General features: G+C 36.0%; 1 protein-coding gene across 1 annotated transcript; it reads left to right on the plus strand.

The window, feature by feature from the left end:
• The first annotated feature begins 549 nt into the window (after window positions 1-549).
• On the plus strand, window positions 550-16,897 carry LOC137388220 (serine-rich adhesin for platelets-like). The gene is made up of 9 exons (XM_068074722.1): window positions 550-765; window positions 2,258-2,371; window positions 2,692-2,959; window positions 4,997-5,110; window positions 5,454-5,689; window positions 8,157-12,683; window positions 13,976-14,101; window positions 15,195-15,312; window positions 16,746-16,897. The coding sequence occupies exons 1-9, from the start codon at window positions 550-552 to the stop codon at window positions 16,787-16,789; spliced, it is 5,763 nt and encodes a 1,920-aa protein (XP_067930823.1). The 3' UTR covers window positions 16,790-16,897.
• Window positions 16,898-20,574: the final 3,677 nt, after the last annotated feature.

Consider the following 20,574-nt stretch of genomic DNA (forward strand, 5'->3'; position numbering starts at 1 on the left):
CTTGGCCATTCACAAACTCTGTACCGAGCTGCGCTACACAGCTCGTAGTACACAGAAAGTTTTTTTTATGTAATTTAATTTCTTACATAATTTTTTAACATTCTTTATATAATGCATTTGTTTTAATGCTATGTAAAATCACCTGCAGTATTTATTAAGGGGCTGTTGTAGGTTTTCAGATTGCGGAGCGAATTTCACCATAATTATAGTCATCAAAATAATTTTTTGAAGATGCATTGGTTTTAACATGTAAAACAAATTTTCTAACAAATTTACTCTGTATATTGAAATCTGTATATTCAATATTCATTACAGAGTATATAAGATGTTTAAAAAAACAACTAACAAGCTATAGGGCTCCAGTTTTCGACAGCTAAATAGTCTACCAGTAATTCGTAATATGAACAACCAAAATTCTTTTAAAAGGGAATTAACTTTGAACTGCAATATTGTGTGGAAGTAAATCAACCTCCATTTTTCTACTGCTCGTTTTTAATTGTGCCAATAGTTAAATCAATGACCTGCATTATACTGTAATAGTTGTTTTAGATGTCACTCAAAAGTGGATCATCAAAAAATATCAAGCTTCACACACCAAAACATCCAGTTAAGAGCCCTTCTAGCAAAAAATCCACCAAAGGTGTTTTTAAGCAAAAGGCAAAGGCTTCAAATGCTAAGTCAGCAGAGAAAGACGGTTCAACAGAGCAGCTTAAACAATTGGACAGCTATGTGGCACAGCAGCTACAGTCTAATGTGTTAGCCAAGGTGTATTTTATGTTATGGTCTAAAACCTCTGAGCTAAGCTATTGAAGTCACACGGTAGTTTTTGATAGTTCCATACCATGATCTGCCTCAGTAGTATTCATTGCTTAGAAAATCCATGATAACTTCATGTATGGAAATTCAGTAGAGACCTTGTTTGTCATCCCATCTAAGTGCTATGCTTGCAAAGTTTGTCATTTTCTGCTTTCTGATTGACATGCCCTAAGTAAAAGTAGCTCAATTAAACATGAAACTCTTGCTGAGCGAATTTTCATTCACCCTCTAAAACTGATGGTTTGCTTTAAGATTAAACTTGGTTTTTATATTTAACAAATATTCGTTTTTTGGAACCCTTACTAAGCATATGAATTGTTAAATAAAAAACAGGTTTTCTCTTACAATTAAGCAAAGAAACAACATTCTCAAAGGTTTAATAACTTGATTTTGAGTATGCAAGTATGATGAGATATTGTTAAATAACAAAAACTTTTTCCTTTTTTTGCCTGTCTGCACCCCCAACTATACTTATATGCCTGTCTCGCATATAAGTATAGTTGGAGAAAATGTGAAAACTCAGAGTGTTTTATGAAAAACTCTGGAATATGTAAAATTCAAAAAAATTAAATTAATATTTATCTTAATTTTAAATTTTAAAATTAATAATTAACTGATGAGCTTTAAATTGTTCCCAAATTCATAAAAGTTGCTTTAGTGACATGTGTTTTGGTAACTGTTTCCATGAAATATAACAAAATTGGTTTATTTACCTGTAGGCACCGCAAATTCCACCATATAAGTAAAAAATGTGTCACCGAATTTCAAAAAAATGTGTCACCGCCATTTTTGATTTACACGGCAGTCACATTTTTCGTGACATGAATTTTAGTAAAATTCAATTTTAAAAAACCATCACAATTTAAAATTGCATAATATGACATATAGGGATTTATTTATAAAGTAGTGAAATACTAGTAATCCTACTTACCATGAAATGGATCAAAAACCAAGTCCCATTCTTCAACATTCAAATTGTCATTGCTAAGATTCTCTTCTGGAATAATGTGCTTTTTTTAAGGTTAATGCTTTTTCATAGTATTTGCCCACAAGCCCACACTTGGGTTATCCATTTGACGACATCCGCTATCATCCATCCATCATTTTCTTGTACATTAATTATGATTCCTGACAGAAATCTGTCATGTGACATGGCTTTTCTGTTTAAAATGCGCATATTATCAAAGGTAACAGTTTCGTTCTATAGGCGAGGCGGGCCAGTACAATGGCGAAGTATTGTTTTTCATATCTTATGGTCTTTACTAAAACTTTTGTCTCTTTAATTGTTGCACATATTGTCGACGACACAAAAATTGCCGTTGTTACTGATAGCGGTTTTGAATGCCATTTCCTCAACTACATATCGCCCGCCTCTGATGCCATCTGAACTATTGGCAATCAAACAATTTGAGCCAAAAAAATGATTTGACTTATATGGCAGGTACATTTCAGAGCTTTAGACCTCCTCGACCTATGCACCGGGTCAACTTGTGCACCTACGTTTGCTGTATGCGTAACTAGAGACCTGCTCGATAAGTGCCTTGTTCAGATCTTGGTCAGCGTAGCGATCCTTGAACTTTAGTGATTTTAGAAAGTTTTCTGTGAAAGCAATAGAAACAACAAAAAAGATTACCGTTTTAATCTACAAGAACATCTGAATTAAACATTATGCTCATAATCATCATGTGTAAACTTCATCAATACCTGTTTGAGCTTTGTAAAATCATCTCTATTGAAGCTGAAAACATTAATACTGTATCCATCTTTCAGTGGAGATAACTCCCTAACAGTTGTATTTCCTCTTTCATGAAACTTTTTAGCTATTCTCTGCATGTTATTTACTCAAAATAGTGTTATTGATATTATTTGTTGTAGAGCAGAATTACCTCTATTGTTGATAGAGTTAATCATAATAAACCATTGAAGTTGCGTGGTCGTACCTCTCTACCAAACACAAGCAGACCTAGAAGTAAACCAAGTTTATATAGTTTTAAAGGCAAACCAGTCAGCAGTTTGGCTAAGCTTAAAACCAAAACTCCAGAAAACAAAGAACCTGACAGTTGCTCTCCCAAGAGGCCAAATAAAACAAAGTCTATTTTACCAATAAAGACCAATTCAAAGCCTATCTCTAAGTTTTCTCATGGTAAAACTAATACTTGTGTTTTATGCTCTTTTCTAATGAGCATCTATCAAGTTGATAGATACTGATTATCGTTGATAGGATTGATAGTATCAACTCTTGAAATTACTCATATGCTGTAAAAGTAGAGAGCATTGTTTTTACTTAACCTGAAGCCCTTCTTAAAGGTTGACTTGCAACGAAATTCACATTACAGTTATTTGGTATCAACAGATTCACCATGTCTTACTCTGCTGTGTTGTAGGGGCAAAATATGTGGAATTGTGATTACAAGCTCTTAAAAGCTCAAAAACGAGCAGTTAATCGCCGCCATCACGAAAACGCCATAGGTTGGAATGTGAATTGAAAGGCTAATAAAAGACTTAATATAAAACTTCTCGTAGAACTAGTTTATCACCAACACTTGGGTTTTACCAAAAAGCTCGTATCAAATATAGATGCTCGCTACTTTACAGTTTTGTTTCGGCCTGGTCTAGTCATAATCTGTTCATGTGACCCATACTTTCTGCCAAACAGCGCGAATAATTTCTGCAGCGTTTTTTAACTATCACAGGTGACCAACAGGCTCGTCATGTTTATCAGAGGATGATATGCACTTCTTCGAGCTAAGGTTAAAAAATTAAAACAATTTTTTACGGTGGGTTTTGAGATATCAGTGCTCAAAATTACATCATCACAATAAGGCTGAAATAGACGCATAAGGACAATAGACATGGTTTTAGTGAATGCAAGAAGTATATTTGTGAAAATATTTCGACTAATGAGGTTGCATAAAAGCGTAAACAGAAGCCATCCTGTTCAGCTACGTCCCATTTGAGGCGTTTTGGAAAGGGATTCTAATCTACGGCGTTTTCGTGATGGCTGCCATGACTGTTTGTTTTTGAGCTTTTAAGAGCTTGTAATCACATTTCCACATATTTTGCACCTGCAGCACAGCAGAGTAAGACATGATGAATCTCTTGATACCAAATAACTGTAATGTGAATTTTGTTGCAAGTCAACCTTTAAATAAGCATTTACCTTCTAGTAATATTGGCATTAGTTATAGTTATCCTATTCATTGCTTGTTACGTGTTAGTGTTTTAAAGGTTGACTTGCAACACAATTCACATTACAGTTATTTGATATCAAAAGATTCACAATGTCTTACTCTGTTGTGTTGTAGGTGCAAAGTATGTGGAAATGTGATTACAAACTTTTAAAAACTAAAAACCGAACAGTTAATCGCAGCCACACAAGACCGCCATAGTTTGGATTCTCTTTCCAAAACGGCTCAAATGTGACGTAGTTGTGGTAGATGGTTTCTGTTTACACATTCATGCAACCTTATTCGTCGAAATATTTTCACAAATATACTTCACGCATTCAATAAAACCATGTCTATTGTTCTTACGCGTCTATTTTATCGTCATTGTAATGCTGTCAATTTTAGCAGTGATATCTTATAACACCGTAAAAATTCGTGTAATTTTTTTAACCTTAGCTCGAAGGAGTACATATCATTGTCTGATAATCATGACGAGCCTGTTGGTCACCTGTGATAATCGAAAAGTGCAGCAAAAATTATTTGCGAAGTATTGGGTCACATGATCAGATTACGACTTGCCGATTGACCAAACAGAAACAAAACTGTAAAGTAGCAAGCATCGATATTTGATACGGGTTTGGTAAAACCCGAAATGTTTGTCATAAACTAGTGCTATGATATGATTTATATTGAGCTTTTTATTGCCCTTTCAATTCATGTGAGAACATCACATGACAAGACAATAACCAAACTGTAATGACAACGTCAGAGAAATAAACAGATTCCAGTCTACGGCGGCTTTTCTTTTTGAGCTTTTAAGAGCTTGTAATCACATTTCCACATATGTGGCACCTACAACACAACAGAGTAAGACATGGTAAATCTGTTGATACTAAATAACTGTAATGTGAATTTTGTTGCGAGTCAACCTTTAAAAAACTTGTTTTAATTTTGGGTGCTAGCATATTTCCATTATATAGCTCTAAGCATCCACATGGCATAACATTTTGCAGGTGACAAAATAGATGCTCCAAAGCGGCCAGGGAGCTCACGCTACGGGTTGACAAGTTATGCAAAGGCGAGGAAATGCTTGAAGTCATATTTGACTGCCAACTCCCCTGAACCAGGTATGCCTTCTGATATGACTTCAAGTCTGGTTTGCTAACATTCAGTCTCCTACTGTTTTTCTTCTGATCAACTTATGATAACCGGACTGTCTAAGTGTTACTCACCCTTGCGCTCCTTTTTTTCGTGCCTGCTGCTTTTTCGTTTACATTTACGTTTTCACCAGTCAACACTAATTAATTTGGAGCTTATTGTATAGGTTGACTCTCTACTTGGAGGAAGGTCACCTTATATTTCTTAACACTTGGATGCCTCATCATATTAGTCTACGATGAAAATGCTAACAGAGCAGCCTGTTTCATCTCTTCTATTTATTACTTAGTTTCCCTTAATCTCTTTTTTCAGCTCTGCAATCTCTTACTTGCTCATCATCAGACCCTTATGCAAGGTTTGCCTCCGTTGCGGCAACTCACAGCAAAACTGTTTCTATTGCTGGTAAAGCTACTTCTTCCACCGTTGCCCGTAAATCTTTGAAGTACAAGCGAAGTCCCTTGCTCACTACTCGAGCAGTTCCACATTCCACAAAATCCCTCAAGCCTGCCTTGAAGACATGTTCATCAGCACCTGATAGATGGAACAAAGTTGGACAGCACCGAATTGTAAACAAGGTTGTAAACAACTGCATATTTCTGGTCATCGCTAGAACATGTATGAATTTTTTTATCTTGTTCACACTGGGCACCGTTTGAACCAAATTCAAAACAGTGCTGTCTATACCTTCAGGAATTATTCTGAAATGCAAACATTTTGGGTTTTTTGTTAATTGTCTGGTCTTCATGCTAATCTAGACTCACCCTATAAAAACTGGTTTGTTGCAATGTTTTTTGCAGGTGAAGGTGATCAGAACTTGTTTTTCAGAATCGATAATTTTTGTTTGCAATCAGAACTTCCATTATCATAAATTAGGTAAAGGGTCCGATTTGTATGACAAGGTTGATAACTGTATGAACATTATTATTCAACATACCTAGCCATGAAATTTAACAAGAAACCTTTTTGAAGTATGATTATTTGTTAGAAGAATGCTGTTTGAGATAAATATTTATAGTTTCAATTGATATATAAATTGAAGCTGTTTGCATAATCGGTTGAATGTTTTGCAGATTTTTTTGTGTACGATACAATGTAGGAAAACCAAATTGCTATAACATGCTTAAACAGTATACAGCATAACTATTCGTGAAACGATTAAAATTTGTGATAATTTAGCAACTGAAAGGCAATTCCTTCCACACAGGTGCTCTCTACGCAGTCGTGGCACACATTGGATTATGGAGGTGAAATCTTTTTGATTTCATACTTTGCTGTTGGCATTAGAAGACACGCGTATACAGGCATACATCGACATGCGAGCTTTATGCATTATAGGACTAAGCTTGTGTGTCAATTTTTCTATATCTCAAAGCAATATTTTTTATATAAACTAACTAAATACAAAAAACACCTCCCCATCTTCTAAAAAACACTTAAAAACAGGATATTATGATGAAAAACGTGTTTTAGCTGTTTCAATTCACTACTCGCACTCAGAAAGTAACAAATACTTATCTAGAGGTTATGAGCCCTAATAAACTGTAACATTACTGTGTACAGTACCATATAGTTTTTACCTTCAAGACAGGCAGTAGTAGCTAATGACAGTGTGATAAAGACTTGACGGCAACTCTTTCAACACGTGACACATTTGTGACACTTTCATAACATAAAATAATTTAAAAATAATTGTAAATTAACTAAAATGAATTTAGCTTATTAAACCCCCTCCGCACACACCAAAAAATAAGTTTTAATCTTACACCACACTTAATTCTAATTTTGTCTTTTTTTTCACTTTTTATTATTGTCTTCCAGCTTGGCGCTGCGTGCTTCGCTTTCGCGATCACTTTTAGCTGGCCTTCGTAGGACTTTTTCAACTTGATCTGATGATCTTGGCCACCTAGCTGCTGCATCGAGAACCGGCTTGTATGCTCATATCTCAAATATGCATCTCAAGGCAAAAACTTTAAATTCTTATTGTATCTTAAATTCCTCTTACATGTTTGTTGGGGCACTCGTATGTTTAAGGTATTACTGTATAGTTAACTCTATATTTACAGAAATGACCCATTAATTTCACATCAGTGCTGCTCGCAAACTGCCTCCAATGTGAGCCAGCGTGAACGTTGATTGTTTGAATGCTTTACGTCTTAACCCTTTTGCAGGCGGGCTTTTTGGACTATTTGAGAACCCTTGGGCAGATTAATTTTTCACAAATCGATTTAAAAATATCTTTAATACACTCTTATTTATGATATTTTAAACTTGTATGATTTTATGATACAGGTAAATACAAATAAACATGTTCCAAGTCAACTCTTCATATAACTGTTTCTCTAGCTATGGTACCTTTGGAAGCATTTGCCCTTTCAGAGGCTTACACAGCAGTCTTGACACCATGTGCTTATTCTTGTTCCTCTGTAGTCTATAGCCTTGTCTTTGTCTAAAGCCTTTGGAGGAAACCATGAAATTAAAATAAAGTTGTTGCACTCTGGGAAAACATTCTGAAACAGAAAAAAACAGAAACAAGCTGCTAACAAAATGACCAAATTTTATTTAAGTATGTTTTTATTTTAGATTTTTCATTTGTTCAGTATTGCAAAAACGATCCATTTTTTTAAACGGCGTATTTTTGTTGCTAACAGAGACCAGTATATTGTAGTTTACTACTGGTAAAAAAGTTAAACAAAAAAAGGCGATAAGCCAACCAGAAATCAATTTATAAAAACCATTTGTTTGGCGACATAATAGTCACTCTGCCCATTATCATCAGTATCGCACAACGACAATAATGTCGCTATGCCTGAAAAAGGGTTACTAATAATATTTGTGTGTATACCTGTGATTGTGGCACTCAGGCTTTGTCTTGACACTGTAGAAGCATGTCTCCAAATATCATTATATGCACTGGTGATGAGTACCGGTTTGTAAAGAAATTTACTCTGGCATTGACTGATAGTGGCTTTCAGTACATGTAACTGTTGAACTGAACTAGACCAATTTGTTTTCCAGCTTTCGAAACCAGGTGATCCGGAATGTACAGTACGATTCATTTCTTCACAGCACAACACAGATGATTCCAAACCTGCATCAGAACTGCTCCTTTGTAAGAAATCGGTCAAGCAACTCCACAAACAAGACCTCAGTAGTGGAATCGTGCTTGGGTTATCAGATTGCGGCATTTGTACAGAGTCTGTGTCACTGTCAGATGCCGATGATCTTGATAAGGCTGTCAGTAACGAATCGTCAAAAGTTGTCAGGGATAGTGGCTTGAATGATGACCAACCCCAAGCTGATAATGTGTTATTGGATTTCACTTGTGACAAATATGCGGTGCAAGACGATAATTTAACAGAACCATCTTCAGGCAAATTCTCTTGCGGCAACCCCCAAAAAACAAGTGATTATTCTTTAAACTCATCAAGTAGTCTGTTGAAATCTCTTGTACAGTCTTGCGAAGGAATGAAGGAAATAGATTTAGAGAGCATTGGCGTTGAAAACAAACCCAATGTCGTCCAGCTGCCAACCAACGTAGAAGACAAGAAAGTTGAATGTTTTCCAGTTAAGGGTGAATGTATGGGTTCTGCTGGGAAAAGTACAAGCTCCAACTCAATGATGAGTCTACACGTTGAAAATGACAAGACACACTCCAAGCGGGCTGATATAGGAGAAGAGTTGCTTCTTTCTATTTCAGATATGAACCAGATCCAAACTTACAATACTGGCAGCATGCAACAGGTTCAAGTAACTGACTGTTTACCTCCATCAGAGAACGCTGATGTTTTTTTAAGCTCAGCCCAAGCATCTGAAAAACGTCATGTTATGATTTCCTGTTTTGTACCATGTGGAAATGTCAACAAAGAATGCCATCAATCTTCATTGTATAACACATTTGCTGACAAGCATAAATTTGGCCCCAGCAATGGTTCTACTATGAACTCATCATTTCTTGCTGATGAGACCTTATCTAATGTAACTGAAAGTTTAATATCTTGTAGTGATCTTCTAGATTCAACTAAGGAGGTTGAGAATTTATTGAGCGTTAAAAACATTTCAAAAGGAAATCTATCACCATTATGTTCTGCACATTTACTACCACCAGATGCAATGAAAACGATTACTTGTCATGACGAATCTATTGATACAACTGTAGACTCAATCAAAGTAGCATCGATTGGTGAATATATAACTACCTCTTCAGATACTGAGACCCATGAAGGTCACCATTTTGAATGTATTGCTGAACTTCCTAAACAGAAAATATCAGCTACAAGGGAAACAAGTATTATACAAGAACCATTTCAGACAATTTCGTTAAATGGGGATCAAGCTGAAGTAATTCACGATGGCGCTAAAGTGGTTTGCGTAAACAAAGAAAATTCATTATTTTCAGAAGTAGATACTAAGATGTATTTTAACCATCATATGTATAAAAACGGTGTTGCGCAGAAAACGATTAAGGATTCCGTCTCTTTGGCAGTATTGAAACAAGATGGGCTTGACACGTTCGCATTTTCACCAAATGGCTTGCAAGAACTTGTTTCCCAAATAGGAAGTGAATCCCATAAACCTACTGATAAAATTTATCCTGACCGCTATGGGTACCGTGCTGCTTCTGGAGACCCTTCAACTTCTCAGAAATTCCAAACCGTACCGTACATCAAAATTTGTAGCACAAAAGAAGCAGCAGACAAAATAATGACTTGCCAGGTGAAAAGGCATCACCAAGTTCTGCCAAATGGTACACTGGTTTTGAATCGTGTCGCTGTTAAAACAACAAGTTGTAGCATGTTTAGTGTAGATTGTTTTGAAAATAACAACAATAGTCTTGACACATATCAATCTTCACCCAATCTTCCACACTCCAACAAAGGGTCATTTTTAAACAACGAATTGCCAAGGACTTGTGCCGAAAGTGCTATTGTATCACCAATTCTAGAAGGCCCTGCGACCATTGTCGCTGTAGAAAAACACTTGCTAACCGAAATGCAGGCTGTCAAGCCTTTAATAGATCCGGTATCAGCAACTCCTTCACAAAGTGTAATAGATGGTGAAACGTTAATCAAGGAGGTTAGAATAGTCAGGCCATGCACTACAAATACTTTTTTACTTCCTGGGCAAACCAACACTGATTGTTTTGAAGCAGTGATAAAACCTTGCCAAAATTTACTTCATCCTAATAATTTTAGGCATAATACGGATCACAATGTTAGCCAGAGTTTTTGTGAAATGCCCCAGGCCGCGCTAAAATCTAGTGATTATACTAATGCTAATTCAAAATTGACTTCTCATGGCACCAACTCAACATCAGCAGTGTTTCAGTCAAATCGCCAGTCACTACATGATGCATCACCCTGTAATATTGGCAACAGTGCATGTGAGAGCGAAAGTAATTCCTCCATATCCGCTCCTACTATCTCATGCTCAGTTAAACCTGTTGGCTCACATTTTACCGACTCCAAGAATATTTCAAGCTTTATAACAAATCATAATCTGACGAATCAGCTCAGTGTTTGCACTCATGCTAACAACGCTCAAAATAAACTACAAAATGAGGATCAACCCTCTCTGGCAGATACTTTTAAATATGACTCAGATGTATGTGGTAAAAAAGTTGCTGACAATTCAAATTATCACTCAAGTGGTTCATCCTCTGTCACTCAGAGTGCACCGAATACCTCAAGCATGAAATGCAAATCATCCAAATTAGTTGAGTATTCACTCTCTGCTACTCATTCCCAACATAATGCTGATAATTCTCCTTGTCACTATGGCAGTAAGCAACTATCATTTTCTGCAGACACATTAGCTGTAAAAAAGTCTAGTTTGTTGACCAAAACTGCTTCTACATTATCTTCTAGCGACTGCAAGTTGGACACTGGCCGTACTACCTTTAGTCAATTCTCTAAGGACACCTGTTACAATTCATACACTGGTCAAGCTAAAAGTATCAAGCCTTGTAGCACACATGTGAATGATTCAACTAGATGTGATTTTCCTGCAAAATGCTTGAAAAAGGTGCACTTCTCCGTGCCCAAGAAGAATGATATGAATAAAACAGCTTTCGCAGAATTACCTTCTACTGGAAGTTCTTTCAGTAAATCTGATGCTACCTTAACCAATTTACAAAATAAATTAGTGAACAAGGCTGATGAGTTTGTCGTAGCGGTTCATGATATAGATGAGGCTGGCAAAATGCATTCAAGCAGCTTTTATGATACCAACACACCGAAGGAAATGGGAATGCACCTGATTGATATTGCTGAAAGCTGTGGAAATAGAGGGCCAGAGAATGTTAACTCTAAAAAAGAAGCCAAACAAGTAATTGATGTCAATGCAGTGCAGTCAACAGTTTCTGTTTTGCCCGATGAAAAGAGGAAACAATTCGCATACGACGAAACCAATAGGAAACAAGTATTAATTAAGGATTGTGTCAAAACCTGTTATGGATGTCAACTAAAAGAAATCAGCAGAGGCAATGAAAAAATAATACAGCCAAGTGATGTTAATAGTAATAGTGAAAATGGAAAGCGGTTGCATGTTATCCCAGATGATAGTAATGATGAGTCTCCAAATAGTGTGATTAAAACCTATGAGAGCGGAGGGCTTTTGAACAGTAATATGACAAACCGCTGCACAGAACTGCAACTGGAAGATGTGACCCTGAATGGTAGCTTAGGACGACCGTTGAATAAAACTATGGCAATTTGCAAAAGTGGAACACAACTGGATGCCACCATTTCTAACAGTGAGAAAAACAGGCAATTAGATGCTGCTGACATTAACAAGCCCTATCAAAAAAGAAAACAGAAGCTGGTTTCAATTGCTTCTGATTCTATATCAATTACAGATAAAAGTTGCTTGGACGTCGTGAATAATTGCTTAAATAGATCTGCAAAAGATCCAAAGCCAATTTTAGCCATCCTACCTAAAGCTGCTAGCTTGTGCCAACAAGAAAAAAGGTCAAGTTCTAGTGCAAAACACAAAGGAGATGGTATAACATCGACTGCCAGTAAACACAGCCTCGACTATTCTTACAAGCTTTTATATAGTCAACCACAATCAGACTTTAAAACAGATGAATACATTATGTCATTGGCATGTGCTAGTTTAAAGAATTCCCTCTCAGAAAATAACAGTGGCTTTCTCCCTAAACCAAAATGTAAAGGCCAAAGGATGTGTAGCAATTTTGATGCTTGCCCTTCTTACAATCCCCCGAATGTTCCAAAAAGGTTGCCTAAGGCTGTTGTTTGCCCTGGCTTGTCTAAAAGCACTCCATCCTCATTGTCAAAGTTTCAGGATAGGACTCCACAATTGATGTGCAATTCTAGACCACCGGCCTCCAGAACTTTTGCTGAACCATTACACCAAAGTTACATTGTTGCTAGTGCCTGCTCGAGTTGTGAGGATGTATCTCTACTTACAACCGATCCAACATGGAACGTTGAACAGGTGGTTCCGATTAGCCAATGCTCACATTTAAAGAGTAAGAGACAAAGCATTTCTAAAAAGGAAAGACCAACACCTGTCATTAGGAAGGTAAGTCATAATAATTGCTATTCTGTATTATTCATAGCAGTCATTATTTTGTGTAATGGTTGCTTTGATGCGAGAACTTATTTTTCCTTTATATATTGTGTGCACCACATCATATTGCAGGGTGTGTATCTGTATTAATAGCTATTTAATGTCACCATTGCTAACATACAAGCAACCATTGAAACAGCTTACACCAAAACTGTAAATGCTAGGTGCAATTTTACATGCAGGGCTCCTTAGACTTGCTCCCTTGGTAGCTAAATTATGGGTTCAAAGAGTATATGCATGTATGCGTACAAGCTTCTTCCAGTATAGACATTTAAACCTTTGTGAATTTTATATTAAATTAGTTAAATGGCCAACAACGTGCTTGTACTTGTCAAAAAAGCTCACAAGCTGTGACCGTAATGATATGCAGCATGATGTAACCATCTAGACGTGTGATCATTGTTTTTGTATCTATATTAATAAATCCTACTTTGCCATTGTGTGTGTGCGTGTGTGTGCATGCGTATTTGCGCATGCGTGTGTGTGTGCGTACGTGTGCGCAAGGAGGTGCGCATGCGTGTGTGTGTGTGCGTACGTGTGCGCAAGGAGGTGTGTGCGTGCAGTGTCTCTGTGTGTGAATGTGTATGCGCGTTGTCTGTCTATTAGTCTGCGTAAGCACTATGTATTTCTACATTTTTTGGCTGGCTTTGTCCTAAATTTACACATATTTATTCTGCACCATCTTCTAGGTCACCAAAAAGGTTTGACTTAAAAACTCTGCTTGATTCCTGAGAAACAGCCTCTAAACACCCGCCTCTTGGAAATCAGAGTAAAAATAAAAGAAAATCCGCGCATCATTACTTTATGTATACATGTATAACACATCCTACTAATGAAGTTGCTGCCTGCTAAACAAACTAAATGCATTGCAGTAAATTCTAATATAAATATTTGTTCCAACATACAAATGATTTTAACAGAAAAACATTAAATTAGAAAGCGTCAAAAAACATTAACTGTGTTTGTAAATGTTTGACTCTGTAGCTACAATAGCTTACTAGGAGTGCCTTGAGTCAAGACTTAAATTCTTTAGGACTAAAAGGATTAACCACTTTTCCTTTAATAAACAGAGATATTACTCAACTGTATGTTCTTATCATTGAATAATTATATAATAATGACATTTTATTATGATTGTCAATAGCTCAAGAGTGTTAAGTTGGTTCAACTTACTGGGTAGCCAAAGTTGATATACTATGGACCACATTTTGCTCTGGTATCTCTACGAATGGTTATCATTTTAGGAAAACAGGCTTACAAGTAACTGTCCCAAAGCAAGTGTCTCTAACTCGAGAGTCAATGTTTTTGTTGATTCGGAGGGTAAACTTATAAAAGAAGACATTACTATGAGACTATCTCCAGAGATCAATGTGAGCACATGCTTTGACTTTACTCATAGATTTGTTGTATTGTGTAGGTATGACAACTCCAATCTTTTTTCACTTTTCACTTTATAAGGAAATAAAGTGTTACGGTTTGAACATATATCATAGCATATATCCTATCTGTTTAGAATGTATATTTCCACAGAATAGTTTGTTCATTAAACTTGGTTGCAATACAGATGAAAACTTATGTTGACTTCTCTCTGGCTGTCTTGGAGTATGCATTGGTGAAACAGCAATTACAAGCAAGGGCCAGTTATGTTCAAACTGATTACCATGCAGGTTTAAAGAATTCCATAGATCAAAAGTTAAAATCTAAAGCCCTAATTGAATATTCTGACAAGATGATTGGAACGTGTTGCTGTCATTTAAAACATAGTTGGTTTACTTATGGCACTCAAATAGAAATGTTATTCTTTTATCCGGCAATTGATTAGACAAATTATCATGACACACTGGGATCGGGTGCCTCACACTAGTAGATACCATCTATTAGGAGCTGGTTGGTTGATAGTGATCGGGTGTCTCACATTAGTAGGTACCATCTATTAGGAGCTGGTTGGTTGATAGTAATTGGGTGCCTCACGCTAATAGATACCATCCATTAGTAGCTGATTGGTTGATAGTGATTGGTTGTCTCACACTAGTACATGTAGATACCATCTAATAGGAGCTGGGTGGATGATAGTAGCTGGATATGAATAGTAACATCCTGATTAGTTACTGTGAAGAAGATAATGCTACTACTGTACTCCAATACTAAACATACTACTGGATTTTTTATATTTATGAAACTGATCCATCTAGAGCTTCATAACCTTATAAGCCAGCTTGTGGGATTTACTGAATCTTTATTTTTTTTAGTCCAGTTAGGAATTGGATATCAACCTTAATACTCCAGCTGTATATAACATTATGTTTGTTTCTTTGCATATAAATGAGGCCTTACAAGTTTATTAGTTTTATTTCATACTCATTTCACTTGTTTAAAACAATGATTTCTCAGTGTAACTTGGTGTTATACTAACAAATATAACATATATACTAAAACGTTACATTTCCTTGTGTTCGCATTTAGAGTGACCTGATCCTATCAAGCACTGAGGGAAAAGCTGACAGTTTGAGTTCTCATATTACAAGTGAATCATATTTAAGTGAAGCTCCATGCTTTCCCTGGTTTCCACCAGGTAGCCTCAGTGAGTGTATTTGGTTTATTTGACGCGATAGAGTTAAGATTTCATTGTACTGTAAGTTGTAAACTGCAATGCCCAGCTATAAATTTGGTATGGTAGGAAAATTAATGCCCTCAAAATTTTACCCTGTGTATTGTTTTTAGAGGTATTTTATTAAAATGAGCTATGATTTGAAAATGTTAAAAAGTATCAAAAATAATTTCAAAAATTGGTTTTTCTCAAAGTTGTGCCATTGCATAATGCTACATTCTAATCTTACTAATCATGCATTCTGCTGCTACCAGCTCTGTGATATATGTAAAAATACCATATTTTATAGTCAAATTTTGTACAATTCAGCTTTTGTTTTATTTCTAGTACAATTAAAAGTAGGATAATTAATGTGCTTTATAATATTTCAGTGATCTCGGTAATAAATAACATTGAAAATGGAATCATAATAGGTTTAGTTGACACACAAGACATTGCAGCGATGATATAATAATACCGTATCCTACACTCAGCTCCTTAGCAATGCATCCATAATAAAATTAGCTTCAGAAACAAACCACTTACGACTATATCATTCTTTGAATTTATTTGGTTACTAAAAACATAGAGTTTATAGTAATGGCAGTTTCTGCATTTGTTATCGACTCGTGCTACTGTCAATGGAAAATATGCTGGAAAGTTATAAACTATTCCATAGAAATTTCCCATCATATAAATAGGGTTGTCCACCCTCAACTGTTTTATTTGGCGCTAATACTTTACCATTGCCACGTCTCCTTTAACTCTTGCGTATTATTTTATCATGATAATTGATACAAATAAATTTTATCAAATACTTGTAGAGACTCTATAATGCTAAGCTATGTACATGTATATTATTATAGTTCCACATGGCTGATACCTTTGTAGAGTCTGTAGTTTCCATTCCTCACTACCGATGCATTTGGTATCACTCTATGGTTTATCATCACCAAAGAGGTTACCTATGTTCTATCAGTTCATATGCATGCATACATACGACCCGATTGACTCTGTAGTTGTCAGTATTCTCTGCCAATTAGGATTGTATAACTTTATGGTTTTTCAATGGTAACTGATGAGGTAGCTATGGTTTAACTATCAATGCTCAGACATACAAGCCAACAGCCATGAAAACTTGATAGGTCAAATGAGTTCTACTACTTTCTACCAATTGAGCTTGTACAACTTTATGGTTTGTCAATGCTAAATCATTAGGTAGCTATGGCTTAGTTTGCACGCAAGCAAAGAACCATTGCAACATAATAAGGTTCTTATTATGTTGCTCTTACTTATTACGCTCTCAGTTATTTCTGTTCATTGAGATTGTATAGCTCTATGATTTCTAACAGCTAGAACATAGGATAGCTACATGTTTCTAGTGTACACTCAACAACCATATATCTTACTTCTGGTTGTATATTCAGGTCCTACGAGAGCAGCCCGACCAAATGAAGAGGATATTGACTAAATAGCAACAGCATATTGTATGCTAATCTATCCCACTCCTTACTTCTATACTCATGTGATAAGGAAACTGTGTGTTTAGCAGTTGTCTTTTCTGTCCAATGGAGTATGATGACTCCTGTTAGCTTTCTTTATCTCGTTAGTTGTAATTGGCTATATTGTTGTCCTCACTTCTGTGACTGTCCTATGTTTTATATTTACCCTGTGGTCAATTTGATGAATATAACTTCAAGCATGCTGAAATGTTTGGTTATTGTTGCAAATCTTTTACTGTTAGGGAAAGGTCGATGTGCTGGCCATCCTTTTGCTTGATGCATTACTTTTTTGCATAATTGAAACTATAAATTTTGGCTGAACACAGTTATTAAAAATATCCCATTTGGATCAGCTCTTCTTAATATAAAAGTTTTTAAGATTTCTGTGAATATTTTTCATAAACTAAACAGATTTTATGAAACCATCTTGAATATCGGAAGTACCAAGATGTTATTATAAAAGCATGCGAGTAGGGTATATTGTGTAGACCAGCGATGATTCATTTTGTTATCTTACCATTACTAAAAGGTTTTACTTTGATCATGTAAAACCAAACAATGAGCAGAGTGATCATTACAATATATATACGTAATATTCACGTTAATAATTTGGAGGAATTCAGAAAAGGAACACACTTATTGGCTGACATCTGACGCCTAGTAATATAATAAAAAACAACACATAGTATGTAAATATCTTTTGAAACAAATTAAAGTTTGTCAACACTCGTGAACAACATAAATAATTTATTTTAGAAAGAGTAGTCTTTGATTAGATAATAATCAATAATCAGCGTATACATACTATAAAATCATGCAATCTACAGCTGTTGCTCAATTTCATGACCAACAAATGACAAACAGCCTACTTTAATCTAAACTGTTTGATGTTATGGCATTAAATACAACCTTTGACGTTCATGTCTTTGCCTTGCCCTCCTCTTGCTTGAAGTCTGATGAGCCTGTCACCCATGGGAAAACTCTGTTTACCTTTATGCAATAATCAAAGTCCCATAGACGCACATAAGGTCCTAAATATGTGTTATGCAGTGACTTCGGGCTACTAATTTTATTAAAACTTAATAACTTGTTTTGTTATGATAACATAAAAACGATGCCATGACGCAATATGTCTATCAGATCAATACATTTGCAAGCTGGTAGGCTGAAGACTTCTCATCTTGATTACCATTATTTGCAATTGGACGTCGATGCAGTTTCTTTTGTACTGCTATGCTATTTGGGATTTAATATGGAAAAATGGGCTTTCTCTTTTGCATGAAGCTAGCAATGTTCTTCTGCCAAAGTTTCTATAGACTTTTCGGCTGCTGTAGCTAGGTGTTAGGGCTGCTGCAGCTAGGTGTTAAGCCGTGCTGTAGCTAGGTGTTAAGGCTGCTGTAGCTAGGTGTTAAGGCTGCTGTAGCTAGGTGTTAAGCCGTGCTGTAGCTAGGTGTTAAGGCTGCTGTAGCTAGGTGTTAAGGCTGCTGTAGCTAGGTGTTAAGGCTGCTGCAGCTAGGTGTTAAGGCTGCTGTAGCTAGGTGTTAAGGCTGCTGTAGCTAGGTGTTAAGGCTGCTGTAGCTAGGTGTTAAGGCTGCTGTAGCTAGGTGTTAAGGCTGCTGTAGCTAGGTGTTAAGCCGTGCTGATTACATTCATGATGTTCCCACAGCTCACCATATGCAGCCTTCTCATTTCAGCCTGTGCTATAAGTCAACTAATATTTTAGTAATTATAGGTTCTCAGACCAGCAATTATTTGCATGAATCCATAATTCTTATGCCATCAGTATTCCGGAAGATTCTTATGTCAGTTAGAGGTTATAGACTGTATATTGTTATAATCGAATGTTTTATAATAATATTATAAAACATTCGATTATTTAACATATTATGTTAAAATGGACACCGTTAGTTTAGATATCGGATTAGGTGAACATCTACAGCCATAAAGATAAGTTGTCCGATGTATAGAAGATAGTGACCAAAGTTGCCAATAGATAACACACTCTACGTTCACCTATGCAGCCAAGGTTCTCGCCAGAATTCAGTTTGTTTATTCCAACAAATTTACACCATAGTGCTCCGTGTTTATACATTTACCACCAACTAAAGTCCATGACCTCAATCTCATTGGTCATCCACTATTATAAGTAAATAAATATTTACTTGTTTGTATTTAAAGTATAAATTCCTTTTTCAATGACTAAATATTTAAAGTACAGTGTAGTGCAGCTCTCAGCATATAGCGCAGTGTACAAGTATAAGGGCCTTATTAATGTGATTTAGACCTATATACATGCATTAGCGGAATGTCTGGCCATTGCACGGGTATAAAACAGTGGCAGGTGATGTAGTAGCTTGCCACTTGCCATCAGCTTGGCACATTGCCAATGACTAATTTGAGTCAGCTAGTCATCTATGGCTCTTGAATAAGAGCCCTGAGAGAAGGCATAAAATTAGGTTGCGCCGTAACAGAGGGCGGTAGCATATTTTCACTCACATATCGACATATATCGCCAAACGAATCTATCAATTGTGAGTAGCTTAATTGGTAAGATATTTGCCTGGCAAATGGTAGGTTCCGAGATCAAATCTTTTGCAATACGGATTCTTTACTCCAATTTTTAATAGCTATATTGTCCAGCTATAATAGCTGGACAAATCAAAGTACAGAATCACAGAATAACAGACACGCAAACTTTGAGGTTTATATATTGACAGACTCATTGATTAAACTGGACAATCGGCTAAAACGGATCACCCACCAACCCTATAAGTCCTGCTTAAGAATAGGTGGCCTGGTCAGGAGTCCAGAGCACCTGGTCTACAAACAACAGCTTAGCATGGATTCTCTAAAAAAACCATTGTTGGAGGCAGGAAAAAAATTTAACCTTGATTAGCTTCTTCTGCCACCACTTGGACATGTGAGTGGCAGAAGAATTGAACTGCTTTAAATGTGGACCCCATTTAAAGCAGTTCAATTGATCATAGATTTCTCAAGTGGCCCTCCATTAAATGTATTTATATTGCCCTTCTCGCTTGATCAATACAAAGAAGATCCAAGCGCATTTCCTGTACTGACAGAGTTCTTAATCAATCTTTTCCACACTGTCGACCACTAAACTATATAATACATATTTTTTACTCATTGATTTAGTCTCTAACATGTTTATCAAAAGCTCGCAAGGGCAATGAAATGTACTAAAAAAAGGTGGCTGACGGTGGCAAGGTCAACTTGGACTCAGCAAGTTTTCCAGCTTGAATCTCAATATTCCGTCTTGATATAGCTAAGAAAAGTTGTTCCAACAAGACAAGTACATTTAAGATCAAGTCATGACCATACATGTTAATATGTATATTTTAAAACCTCAACTGTTTTTGGTATCTATTTTTTTTTTATATAAACTGACATATATTTCCAATTAGTTAATCGACAGACATATAAGTGCATGGCCTCGCTAAAATAAACCCCTCAAACTAAATAAATTTTGTAATGATCTGAAAGTGCTAAAAAATCATATTTTCACATCATTGTATCCCTTCTACAGGTAGGAGTGAATAAAGTTGAAACATATAATAACAGTCATTCTCGTAATGATAACATGGTACACTTATATTGTACTATCATACATAGACCTTAGTTCTCAAAGCATACACTACAGGTTTACAATAAGTTAAGATTAAAACATTAAATATTATTTGTCATTCAACGTATTAACAACTGATGCATCTGCTTACTCTTTATTAGCACAAAATTT

The sequence above is a fragment of the Watersipora subatra genome, chromosome 2 (genome assembly GCF_963576615.1).
Source record: "Watersipora subatra chromosome 2, tzWatSuba1.1, whole genome shotgun sequence".
Lineage (NCBI taxonomy): Eukaryota > Metazoa > Bryozoa > Gymnolaemata > Cheilostomatida > Watersiporidae > Watersipora > Watersipora subatra.

Bases quoted from the DNA above. Each gene is read 5' to 3' on its own strand.
- LOC137388220 (XM_068074722.1), top strand. From the start codon at position 550: ATGTCACTCAAAAGTGGATCATCAAAAAATATCAAGCTTCACACACCA. The intron at 2,372-2,691 runs GTCAGCGTAGCG...TATTTGTTGTAG, and splicing joins AGTGCCTTGTTCAGATCTTG to AGCAGAATTACCTCTATTGT. The intron at 5,111-5,453 runs GTATGCCTTCTG...CTCTTTTTTCAG, and splicing joins TGCCAACTCCCCTGAACCAG to CTCTGCAATCTCTTACTTGC.